Source organism: Mus pahari, chromosome 1 (genome assembly GCF_900095145.1).
Source record: "Mus pahari chromosome 1, PAHARI_EIJ_v1.1, whole genome shotgun sequence".
Taxonomy (NCBI): domain Eukaryota; kingdom Metazoa; phylum Chordata; class Mammalia; order Rodentia; family Muridae; genus Mus; species Mus pahari.
The window spans coordinates 151,669,904-151,683,667 of NC_034590.1; the positions used below are offsets into that span (position 1 = coordinate 151,669,904).

The 13,764-nt window shown below is 44.2% G+C and overlaps 1 protein-coding gene across 1 annotated transcript in view; it reads right to left on the reverse strand.

The window, feature by feature from the left end:
* The window catches only part of Pdlim1 (PDZ and LIM domain 1), a 44,780-nt gene that overhangs the window by 23,427 nt on the left and 7,589 nt on the right, over positions 1-13,764 (reverse strand). Inside the window, exons 2-3 of the mRNA XM_021205934.1 lie at positions 3,277-3,428; positions 934-1,018 (exon numbers count right to left, since the gene is read on the reverse strand). Of these exons, the coding sequence (XP_021061593.1) occupies positions 934-1,018; positions 3,277-3,428 (237 nt within the window). The remainder of the gene's footprint in view (positions 1-933; positions 1,019-3,276; positions 3,429-13,764) is intronic.

Here is a 13,764-nt window from a genome sequence, read left to right on the forward strand (position 1 = left end):
CACAGTCATGCCCAGTTGATGGGACTGCAGATGGGCACAGTCATGGCCAGCTTTCACACATGAAATCCAAACCCAGGTCCTTGCGCTTATGTGAACACACTTTACCCATAAGCCACTTCCTCAGCCATGCTTATTCTTCATAATTCATCCATTTATACAAAAGAGAACATAGTTTGCAGTGAGCAACATGGGCATTTTTACCAACGTGTTCTAAATATTTCTGTACATATTTCAAAATATACCCACAAAGTATAGATATTTTAGAAGACACACCTAAGGGAAAAATAAAAACACCTATCAGATATTTACCAAGAGATTCGTTTGTAAATATAGAATCTCAGAACAATCTACTATTGTAGAAAATTCTACTCGACCAACGAACAACGCAAGGACTCCTTCCTATATTTTCCCAAGATCAACTGCCATCTCGTTTAACTAATTTTAAGGTCTTTCTTCACGTTTCACTGTAACAAAAACAGATTTCCACCTCAGGACTCCAAGAAGGGTGTACTATTAAATCCCTGTGTTTCTTTTTCACTCTGCTTCAGGCCTAAAAGTATCCTCACCTCTGGAATGATTCTTCTGTACCTAATCCATAAGAGCTGAGTTAGCTCTCGGGTTTCAGTAGAGTCCTACCAATTCTCTTTGCAGGAAGGCTTCTGCCCCCTTCTCCCACTGCCTGCCTTCCCACTCCACTGCTTCTTCCTCGGTTGCCGGCCATATCCCTGCCCTGGGGTTTTCCAGCCCTTTCCTCTGGCGGCTTCCCTTACGGGAAGAACTGAACTTAAGCCAGATCCCAGCGATGACAGTGGAGGCCTCTCCTGACCACTTTATCCCCAGACCTCCAGTGCAGGAAAAACAGAGGCAAGCTGAACAATACCCAAGTAGGAAAGCCAGCTGGCAGCGGAGTGGCAAAGATAAGCAAGCACTTACTTGGGGTTCCGACGCTAAATTCATCTTGTAGGGATGACGCTTCCCCTCCTCGGTCACTAGAGGAGACCAAATCTTCTGTTCAGACCTGCAACAGATGAACAAAGCTGATGTCCCCCTCTGTCCTTTCATCTCATTCTGCTTTGCAGTGCTGATGATCCAACTCAGCATCTCCCAAACAGTTAGTCAAGCAAGGGCTCCACCACTGGGCGATATCCCCAGCCTGAAGCTGCTGTCTCCTTCATGTTCAATAAAGAATCCAGCTCAACTTCTGTCTCTACGGGTTCTGCTTAGATTCAGTCAACTGCAGACAAGTGCTGCATCTGTACTGAACATGTACAGACTTTCCCCCTTGTCTTATGGTATAGCAGTCATGGGCATAGCATTTACATTGCAGTAGACATTATAGGCAATCTAGAGATGACTTAAAAGACTGTAGGAAGATACGCATAGAGTATGTGCAAGTACTATATATACTGTTTTGTTCAGAAGGGACTTGGGTAGCCACAGATTTTGATACCCAAAACAATTCTGGGGTCCAACCTCCATGGTTACCAAGAAACAACTTTACACTCTAAAAGCCAATGAGGAAAAACATCCCCTTTGCCTTAACTTCTACCCTCTGAACTTGAATCCTGCCATCAGACCTACCTCCTATTTATCAATTAGGTGGCATCCATGTTAGATGGTTCTTACTCACAGCCTGAAGGGATTTTCCAAGCCAAGAACCAGCCTCCCTCATTACAGACTGGGGAACTGACGAAGCCGCCAGGCTCCTCTGACTTGCTATGCCTGCCTCAGACTGCCACCTCAATTCAAGGTGGGATAGACTTCAACTCTATCCTAGTTCAGTGTTCCTAGCTGTAGAGAAAACATCTTGTGTGTTGTATGGATGCATCACCTGTCAATTAAAAAGCCTGTGGCCTATGGCTTAGGCAGGAAATAGAATGTGGGACATCAAGAGGAGAAAAAAAAATCTGGGAGAGAAGGAAGCAAGGAGATCTGCTGGGAAGATGTGACAACTGAATTCATTGTATTGAGCACAGGTAACCAGCCATGTGGCAGAATGTAAGCTAGAATACATGGGATATTTTAAGTTATATCTAATCAAAAAGGAGCCTAGTTATAGGGCCAAGGTATTTGTAAATACATTTTGAGTCTAGATCTTGTTTCTGGGAGCATGGGGTTGGGAGAAAAAAAAACAGGGTACCTAGCCTAGACCATATCACCAATGTATTTATGAATCAGTTCCAGGTTTTATTAGCATGGGGCTTTTTTTATCTCTTGAAGGTAAAGAATATTTATACTTTGTGTTTGTCACAGTAACTGGTGAAAGACAATTTAATTATAAGACACGCCTGTACAATTTGTTGGCAAGTGAATTTAAAAAAAAAAAAATCAGTGAATCTATGAATAAACGCATGAATGACCTGAACCTAAGTTTGAGGGAGACGACGTGGGCTGAGCTAGACAGAACAAGAGACAAGAACAAAGGGCCAATGTGCTTTTGAAGTAGTCATAATGAAATGGTTAGCCTCCCAGAGTCAGTAGGGCTCTGAAGGGAACAAAATATTCTCGTATTGTTCATCTTGGTCTGTCTAACAATCCTATAGCACAAGGAGAAGGGGGAATAAAAGGTCACAGAATGGACTTGGCAGAGGAGAACATGACGAAGAGCTATAAAAGCAAAGGTTCATGAGCCAGTAAGTAAAGCAGGTTCACCCAGCAAACAGAACCTGAACTGAATCCAACAGGAACTAGGAAGCCACTCAAAGCTGAAGCAATCACTCCTGACATCTTAGCTTCCTAAGGCTCCTTCCATGACCAAGTGAAAGGTGAACAGAAATTCTACCCTAATTACAGCTTCCAAGGTGCTTTCCTGAGCTGTCTGCTCAATGTCTCTGCTCCTTTCCCATAGTGCACCTTAAGTTACTCTCGGCACTTTATCTAACAGCCGCTGTGATCTCAGGATGCGACACCCCCTACTCCTTGGGTCCTCGGAAGGAACTGATACTCAGAGGACCTCAGGAAGACATTTGCATTTGTTATGCCTTAACAGTGCCTAACTCATTTTCATTAGTTGTGTCTGATAAGTGAAAGTGTGGTAACTTAATAGAAAGAGGCCGACACATGATAAACCGACAAGAGATAAGTCATGTGCACAGGAGAGAAGAAATGAGCAACCTCAAAATCCAAAACTGCAGACCTGGTATACTTTCATTATGCATAGCACAGAACCGGGGAAGTGCAGGGGCTTCGGAGATTGGGGCGTAGGGGAGGCACAGGCCCTGTCCATGAGCAGCTTCCAGTCTATTAGGAATGAACTAAATATTTCCACAGCCTCACCTGGATACTGTGAGTGTCATGTTGTCTGCGCAGCCCTTGATTTTGTTCTGAGCTTCCAAGTGTGTCATGCTGCTGGTATCTTCCCCATCGATGGCTGTGATTAAATCTCCAATACATAAATTAGCTATTGCAGCCTTGCTTCCGGGAGTGACCTGGCAACAGAGGGGACCACATGTCAGTTACTGTTTGTGACCAGGAGAACCAATGAGTGAACACCACAGGGTTAAGTACTCACTGATAAAGAGCAGGGTATGGAAAGGGAGAGTTTGGTGTGATCCCAGGTCTGGGGAAACGGAAGTAGGGGAAAATTTGAGGCTAGCCTGAGCTACATAGTATGTTTGAGGACAGCCTTGGATATATAACAAAACCTTGGAAAGATAAAAGAAGAAAGTGCAGGGAGAGTAACACACAAGAGAGTGTGTGTGATTTGCAAAATACAAGAAAATCAAGAAGGAAGACCAACATGTGGCTACTTCATTCCTCCATAGAATAGGGAACAAAATACCCATGGAAGGAGTTACAGAGACAAAGTTTGGACCTAAGACGAAAAGGATGGACTATCCAGAGACTACCCCATCTGGGGATCCATCCCATAATCAGCCACCAAACGCAGACACTATTGCAGATGCCAGCAAGATTTTGCTGAAAGGACCCTGATATAGCTGTCTCATGTGAGGCTAGGCCAGTGCCTGGCAAATACAGAAGTGGATGCTCACAGTCATCTATTGGATGGAACACAGGGTTCCCAGTGGAGGAGCTAGAGAAAGTACCCAAGGAGTCTATAACCCTATAGGAGGAACAGCAATATGAACTAACCAGTACCCCCAGAGCTCGTGTCTCTAGCTGCATATGTAGCAGAAGATGGCCTAGTCGGCCATCATTGGGAAGAGAGGCCCCTTGGTCTTGCAAACTTTATATGCCCCAGCACAGGGGAATGCCAGTGCCAAGAAGTGGGAGTGGGTGGGTAGGGGAGCAGGGCGGGATGAGGGTATAGGGGACTTTTGGGGTAGCATTTGAAATGTAAATGAAGAAAATATCTAATAAAAAATTGGTTTGAATATGCTTGGTCCATGGGAAGTGGTACTATTAGGAGGCATGGCCTTGTTGGAGGAGGTGTGGTCTTGTTGGAGGAGTCGTGGAAGAAGTGTATCACCCTGTAGGCAGGCTTTGAGGTCTCCTGGTGCCCAAGCTCTGCCCAATGTGGAAGAGAGAACCTCCTTACGGAAGACAGTTCCCTTCTGCTGCCTTTGGATCAAGATGTAGAACTCTTGGCTCCTCCAGTACTACGTTTGCCTGCATGCTGCTATGCTTCCTGCCATGATGATAACAGACTGAACCTCTGAAACTGTAAGCCAGCCCCAATTAAATGTTTTCTTTTCTAAGAGTTGCCTTGGCTCTGGTGTCTCTTTACAGCAATGGAAACCCTAACTAAGACAGTGTGCTAAAACTATAATTTAACCAGTAGCAGTCCTTCATGTTTATACAATCTGTTACCATGCACTGAGTCTTTCCTGTATGTGACCTCATGGTCTCCTTACAACAACTTTGTCAGAAACGAACACCAGACACTGAGACTTACGGGAAGCTCAAAGACCTATGCAGGGTCACCCAACTAGTACATTACTAGATACCCTGCTATATCCACTGCAGACTCAAACTTCGAGCCTCACTCAGAACAAGTCACCAACATATTTTAAATGTACACATTTGGAAAACATTGCATGTGGTAACTTTTATTTCTGTAAAATCCTAGCATATATTATAAACTATAAGCCCAGACAAAACTGGAATCACTGTATGCTAATCTCTTTATAATGATCTTGAGTTACTTTTACAATTAAAAAAAAAAGCAATAAAGACAATTTTTTAAATATAGAGTGTGGTTTTGCACCAAGAAGTTGGCCATGGGTGGGGTGGCTGGTGTTCTACAAGCTATGCATCCAGACCAGTCATTCCAAATTTGCAGACCACAGATGTCTAGGGTGGTCAGTTAGTAAATGTCACAGGTTCTCAACTCCATCTGCCCACTGAGGATGCCCTGTAGACAGAGTAAATGTGCCCCCACACAGACCTACAGTGGCTTTTCAAGTGAGCATGGATGCTGGTGTGATGAACAGCACTCATTCTGAGGCAGAGCTGGCCTCGGAGTTAACTGTTCACTAGTGGATGTTTTCTCAGTCGGGGGGGGGGGTATACCAAAATGTTACCGTCATCACCCCAGAGCCAGTCCATGACTGTATGACATTAAAAAGTCATCCTAAACTGGAAGCCGGGGGAAGAATGTTACACCCTCAGAAGCCAGTGCCCAAAAGGCTCTTGTTTCCTCTTGGGAAACCCTGTAGCTCCGAGAGCTGATGGAAGATGTTGTTGCGATGCACGATGCACGGGTGTCTCCATACACTGGTCCTTCAAAGTACCAAATCAGGATACAAGACTAAGGAAACAAGCCTCAGTTTTCCACAGCCAAGTTCCCAAAGGACCCAAACAAAACCAAAAAACACTAGCCCTCATAGGGCTGCTGGTGTGGGGGCCCTGCAGTGTTTTACTACGTAGCTGGCACACTGACCCCAGACAATGAGGGGCTAGTCCCCTCTGGCTTGAACATGTTCTGGCTTCACCAGTCAAAACTCCCCGCTGGAATGTGAGGACCGGAAACCAGTGCAGAGATCCTGACCTCCTACCTAGCCTTTCTCTCTGACCCGACCATCTGACTCTCACGAAACAGAAGCCGTGCTCCAGGCAGTCGCTGAGTGAGGTGTCTGACACAGCCCTTCCTTCCAATAAGCAGTAGGAAACTCATTCTGAGTCACTTAGTGCAGCAGTAAAAACACAGGCTGACCTGGTGCTATGCTGTATACAATCCACGTTTTCTAAAGGGACAATACGGAATTTTGCTTTTCTGTTTTAGTTTGTTTGACATTTTTTGGACAATGTCTTGTGTATCCCAGGCTGGCCTCAGACTCTGTTGTAGCCATGACTTCACTTTTTAATGGTCTCATCTAAGTATTTCTTTATTTGAAATTGGTAATGGCTCTAGACTGGCAAATTCTATCTCCAAGCAGACTAGCTGGAAAACCAGGAGAACAATGGCAACCAAAGCCACTTATTTATGACCAAATGTAATAGTATAAAAGAACAGGCAGGTAGGTCCCTTTAGGATAACCCTGTAACACTTCAGCAAGGCCCTCCCCTCAGGCTACTTTCCCACTAAGCTCTAGCTTCCTCCCCAAGTTTTTTCCACCTCAGTATTTTTGACTCTGCCTGACTTACTTGTCTGGCCTTTCAAGTCTCTTCTTAAATCAGGCTTCTCAGAGTCTTCTCTGACCTCTAAGCACATGATAGTAGGCGCTCACAATAAATAACCAAAGAATGATTCAAATTAAAATATCCACTGTCCTTAAAGATGTTATCACGAGCTGGGAAGATTATCCAGTGGGTAAGAGTTCTTTCAGTATAAACGTGAGGACCTGAACTCAGGTCCCCCAAACCCATGTAAAAGCTGAGTGTCGGTCAGTGTGCCCTATAATCCCAAAGCTCAGGTAGTGGGAGAGACAGGAGGATTGCCGAGGCTTGAGGGCAGCCAGCTAACTAAACCATGAAAAGCTCCAGGTTCGGTAAGAGACAGGAGGATTGCCGAGGCTTGAGGGCAGCCAGCTAACTAAACCATGAAAAGCTCCAGGTTCGGTAAGAGACCCTGTCTCTCAGGGCTCAGGGAACTGTGTGGAAGAGGAGGTGGACAGGTAGCAAGAGACCGAGGCAGGTGGGTGATATCAAGGAAATAATAATGTCTTGCAAACACACAGGGTTGATGCACAGGGCCTGCACAGGTCCAAAGCAGACTGGATCCCACTGCTGAGATGGGCAAGATGCAAACCCCTATCCCTCTCCAATTAACAACTGATCGCAAAGAAAAAAATTGTTTCTCCAAGGGAGTCACTGCGTACACAAATCACACTTAAGGGCAGACCCTGTGGTCAGCACTAGAGAGCCAATTCTAAATGAACTCAAGGGCATTTTTGGAAACTTCTTTTTGTTTAGACTCATTGCTTTGTTTGGACTTTTGTTTAACCTTACTGGTCTTTTGCATGTATATTATGGTTTCCAAGTTTGAGTTTTTATGAGTATGTGTATATATAGACATTTCTCCCGTTCATCCTTTGTTTCTTTTGTTTGTTCATTTTCTTTTATCCTTGTTTGTCTTTTTATTTGCCTATTTGTTTTCTTATGAGAGAGAGAGAGAGAGAGAGAGAGAAAGAGAGAGAGAATGGAGTTAGAGGCTAGAGAGGTGGGAAGAGTCTGGGAGAAGAGAAGGGAAACCATGATCAGAATATATTGTGTAAAAATAAATTTATTTTAAATTTAAAAAATGTAAAGAGGAAGGACCTGTCTCAGGGGGATAAAGAGGGAAGTGACAGAGCAGGGATCTGACTTTCTCTGTACCTACATGAGCACACGAATAATTTATTTTTTAAAATGGATATTTCAAAATAATCAACAATGTTTTTTAAAATCAAGTAACTGTTTCCCTTAAAAATGAAGATGCCAGACTTCGAAGTTTCTTTTTATGTCTTATGTTCAGTTGCTAAGAAGTCTGGAATTTCCAGCATTTGATTCATTTTGTGGGAGTGGCATTTCTGCAGAGAACATCCCAACAGGCCCCAGACAAGCTAAAACCAGTCTTAGAAGCCCCACACCTGAGTAATTTGGACCTAGCAACCTATCTTTCAGTCTTTTTTTTTTTTAAGCCAAAGGAAAGTTTTGAAAACTATAAGAAAAGATCACCAGATCAGACTCCAATGGGCTAACATTCTTTTATGAGCCATCTCTTTTCTACAAGGTTGGGGCTGTGGATACAGCCCAAAAGGTAGAGTGTTTGCCTTGAATGTACAAAGCCCTAGGATCAGTTTCCAAATATCATAAGCTGGACATGATAGCATTTTGGGTGGTGGAGGCAAAAAGATCAGAAATTCAAAGTTATCCTTGCCAAACAATGTGTTTGAGGCCAACTTAGGTTACATGAGACCCTGTCTCCAAAAAGACAAGTGTGAGTGGGGGTAGGGAGGATGGATCAATGAATCACAGACCTTACTTTCATAGAGAGGATTCCTATAACATATTTAGAGTGCTCACAACACATTGCTCACACAGATTAGATGAGCGAGCATCTATTTGACAACATTTTAGAGATAGGACTAAAGAGAAGCTGTGAGCGGTTCACACTCACACAGCTAAAAGCTTATGCCTAGTTTTACCATAGAACCCCTCATGAGAAATTCTAGCCTTTCTTGCTTCGGTGTAATCTTGCTTCGGAGTAATACCGTGACAGAGATTCTAAGTAAGTCTGATGCAAAGAAACCCAGAACTTAAAGAGGCACTGCCATGTCTTTCTTTCTATACAAAGAACTGGAGTGACACAAAGCCGGGTTGGCCAGATGCCTCCCAGGCATGAAACAACAGTTCTACTACTCTGCACTGGGCTGGGGCCCCACCCATTATCAAACATGCCAGTCATAAGACAGAAATGAGAAGGGCTGCCGAAGACCTGGATCTCACTGCTGGCGAGTTCCTGTCCTGAACTGTGGACTCTACCACACACCATAAGGAACCTCAATTCTAACAGTGGCCACTATTAATGACACTTATGGTATGTCAAGGACAATCTAAGCGGTTAGAAAAGTTGGCTTATGATCCTCTAATGATGCCACAGTCAGGCAATGTTATATGCATCATTGAAGATGAGTAAATGGAGGAACAAGGGTTAAGCCACTTGCTCAAGGTGACTCAGCTTGTGAGGAGCAAGCCACAGCAGGCTCCAGGATCCGCTACATCACTGTCTATCCTAATTTCTTAGCAGCCATCAAATTCCATCAGAATCAGCTCATGATAGAGTCAGCTTCAATTTCTAAATTAAAAAAAAAAAAATGAATCTGATACTTCCCTCCAAAAAACCAGACCCATTATTTAAGTAGACATCCTCCAAATTCCCTCAGTCAGCTCCCCCACCTCCCAGAGATCATACAACCAGAGCATACAACTGTTGCTACAAAAAGTAGCTTGGCTTAGGTACAACAATGTATATTAAAGAAAGAATGTTTTGCTGGCTTCTGTAGCAGTCACTCAAGTTGAATTTATTCTTGGCCCACCCCCTTCCCCAGATGGCCACTCCTTACCCGAAGGCTGGCACCCTGCACACGGACTCTACACTCTATGATCATAAGGCACCTTCAGACCCCATTAGATTCCCTGCTCCCACCTAGGGTCAGCTCTTTTTCTTTTTTTATTTACATCCCAAACACTGCCCCCGCCCCCCCCCCAGAGCCTCTCCTTCCATCCCCACTCCAACCGAAGAGCATACACAGGCTGGAGAAGGTCCTCAGCACACAGGTAGTAGAGAGCTGTCTTGTCTGGCCTCAGTAGGAGAGGATAGGCCTAATCCTGCATGGGGGGGAGGGGGGGAAATAGCCTGGAGGCCCCACCCTGCTAAGATTTTTAACTTTCACTTCAGAGTCCTGCAAAACAGAACTGTGATGTAGCTCTCCCTCCTTCTTCAATGAGACACATTCACAGAGCCAGCTGCCTGACAGTGACCACAAGTAAGAACTATGCCCCCTCCTCTGTGACACTGGCATGCTTCCTCCTTGCCCAGGCTTCCTTTCGTTCTCACTCAACTCACTCTACATCTTACTGCACACATCTCCATGTATTCTGAAAGATTAGTAGCTCATTGGTTAAGTTGTGACTTCTAGAGGCAGGCAACCAGGACTTGATAGCCCTACCTTGGGATTTAGCACCTCTGTGTGCCTCGCTCTTCAAGACAAAGACAGTAGTAGCCCTTACATCTGAAGGCTGCTGTGAGGGTTGCCGAAACGACTCAAAACTGAGCAAGCACTGAGAACTAAAGAAATGTGACTTTCAGGAGCCACAGGTTATGAAAAAGGACTGAGCCTGCCACTTAGAAGCTCACAGTCCCTGGAGAGACAGGCAGATGATAAATGTTGTACTAGAAGCTATAATACAACCAAAGACAATGATGGGGGCTGGAGAGATGGTTCAGTGGTTAATACTGCTTACAGAACAAGCATAAAGATGTTTGGACGCCAGCACCTGCGTAACAAGATTGACATGGTCTTCCTGTGAACCTGAAACCCCAGCACTGTAGGGAGGAGAGGGAGTACAGAGGCGAGAAGATGGCTGGTGCGTGCTGGCTGTCCTAGGCTGGGAAAGGATAAGCTCCAGGTTCAGGGAGAGACCCTGCCTCAAAGAATACACAATGTCTTCCTCTGTCCTTGTACTTGCATATCCATGTGCGTACACCCCCTTACACATGCATGCATGCAAGGAGACAGGATAGAGCAGGCTAAGCCTCACATAGTCTGTGGATGACACCAATGAAACCCAGGGCACAAAGGAAGGGAAAGGGATATGACATTAGAGATACAGAACAGGCTGTGAGAACCCTGTGTCTTTATCTAAAAGTAACAATGAATAATAATGTTCTCACAGTATTCACTGTCCAGTTCCTGCAAAGAGACAACAAGAGACGATTAGCCATGCTGAGGTTCAGAGGGCCTCACTGGACAGACACTTTCTGGCTCAGTCGGGATTGCTGTGATGAAACACCATGACCGAAAAAGCAAGTTGGGGAGGAAAGAGTTTATTTGGATTACACTTCCACATTGTAGTAGTCTATCAGTGAAGGAAGTCAGGACTGGAACTGGAACAGGGCAGGAACCCGGAGGCAGGAGAGGATGCGGAGGCAGGAGAGGATGCGGAGGCAGGAGAGGATGTGGAGGCAGGAGAGGATGCGGAGGCCATGGAAGCATGCTGCTTACTGGCTTGCTCTTCATGATTTGCTAAGCCTGCTTTCTTAGAGAATCCAGGACCACCAGCTCAGGGGTGGCCCCACCCACCGTGAACTGGGCCCTCCTCCAGTCACTAATTAAGAAAATGCCCTACAGGCATGCCAACAGCCAGATTTTATAAAGGCATTATCTTAATTGAGATTCTCTCCTCTCAGATGACTTCAGCTTGTGTCAAGTCAATGTGAAAGTAGCCAGCACACGTTCAAATGAGTGTGTTCAAATGAGTGTGTTCAAATGAGTGTGTTCAAATGAGTGTTTTCAAATGAGTGTGTTCAAATATGTGTATTCAAATGGGTTCAAACTGAACCCATTCCAGGGTTTACCCAATCAGCCCCTAGCCCAGCCATGCCCTTAGTGTAATGGTTCTCAACCTGTGGTAGTGACCCCTTTGGGAGTTGAACAACCCTTTCACAGGGTTCATATATCAGATATACTGCATATCAGCTATTTACATTACAATTCATAAGAGTGGCAAAACTACAGTTATGAAGTAGCAATGAAATAATTTTATGATCGAGGGTTCACCACAACATACATTAAAGGGCCATAGCATTAGAAAGGTTGAGAACCACTGCCTTAATGGATCTCTAGAGGGTCCTACTTAAAATCCAAGTTCTACTAGCAGCTGAATGCATATGTTCCTTTAACTCTCTGCACTTGAAATTGAGAGCTGAGCTCATCGGATGAATCTGATTCACAATCAAAGTTGCCTTGTATTCGTTTTAATTTAAATCAGATATTGATAAATTTCATACAAGCCCATAGACTCTAAGCTTATGAAAAATCTGGCAGTTCTGGGCTTAGATTTCCATATGGCAACAATCAGCACCAACTAAGGAGATTCCCTCCCACTAAATGAGAAACACATCACCCACTTCATCATGCTCTTCTGCCTCTAGTACAGACACCCAGTATCAGCTGCCAGTTGTCATCACCCAGACAGTGATTCATCTCACTACTTCACCCTCTAGTCAGCCCCATCTATGTTGCCTCCTGGGTCCCACATACGAATGAGTTTGGGACTGAAGGCTCAGTTCAAAAGCACTGGCTGTTCTTCCAGAGGACCAGGGTTAGATTCCCAGCACCCACACAGCAGTTTACAACCATCTGGATCTCCAGCTCCAGGAGATCCAGGAGCACCAGACACACACACACGGGGCAAATACATACATATGGGGAAAACACCCATGCACATAAAATAATAAAATCGTTTTTGAAAGGAAAAATATTTTAGTTACTTAAAAAAAAAAAAGTAGCTACCATTAAAGTTTCTTTAATAGAGGGCAGGAGAGTCAGCTCAGCTGTTCCAGAGGTCCTGAGTTCAATTCCCAGCAACTACATGGTTGGCTTACAACCATCTATAATGTAATCTGATGCTCTCTTCTGGCATAGAAGTGTACATGCAGATAGAGCACCCGAAAGAAAGAAAGAAAGAAAGAAAGAAAGAAAGAAAGAAAGAAAGAAAGAAAGAAAGAAAGAAAGAAAGAAAGAAAGAAAGAAAGAGAGAGAGAAACTTCTTCAACAGTATGCCCTATCCTGATGCCTACTATGGGTTATCCAGCATGCTAAGCTCTACCCTAGCAATAACCTTTGGAGGTAAATACTATTATTGCCACTTCAAAAACAGCTGGTGAACAGCTGGTGAGTTTTCAGGGTCTGACCTGCCCCCGACATACACATAAGAAGTGGACAAGACCAGGGTTTGAACCAGAAAATACCTTTCCCCAGGATACCAAGCTGCCTTTAATTCTTCATTTGTTGTAACAAAATTTTGACAGAAAATACAGAACAATGAAGCCTACATAATCCACCATGAGATACTAATTAACTCTAAAAAAAATGTAACTTACATGAAAAGCAGGCTGGGAAGTTTTATAACCAGATGCTAACAGTGTTTGCCTCCCTGAAGTACACTGGGAAAAGCTTTTCTTCACCTTCCTGCACTTGTCCATTTGACCTTTTGCTTTGAAGGATTTGGGGTTGTCTCCTCTTCTTCAGAGAGGACCTCACATTTACAGCTTGGGGTTAAACTGGAACTTACTATATAACTCATATATATTACCTATATATAACATACTGTATTACTAATGAACTTGCAGCAATCATGCCTCAGCCTCCTGAGCCCCTACGTCTGGTTTCTTAGCCTTGTATGGCAGCCGCATGGAAACTTATCAAGTATAACGTACACATAGACAAGAACACAAACAGTCACCATAATGCCTAACGATTCTCCCCCACCCCCACAAACGACTTACCAATGAACACCCAGCACTCAATAAAGAAACTGAGCTTTCAAATCTCATTTATCACAAACCTTTCAGCAAAGATTTGCCCCAATTCTGACATCCAAGACTTTAGGTTAACTTTGGACCTTTGCCTGCTTTATCTTGCCAGCCCTGTGGTGGGGTTTTAGGTCATGTGACTCAATCCGAATTTGCCTACATATTATTGTTGATAATAGTCATCTGAATTATTTTAAAAATTAGGACTACTGGGATGGGAGAGAAGCTCAGGAGTTAAGAGCACTTGCTGCTCTTGCAGAGGGACCCAAGCTCAGTTCAACATCTTTTCTGTACTCAATGGGTACCAGGCATACATGTGTTGCACATAAGTACAGGTAGCCAAA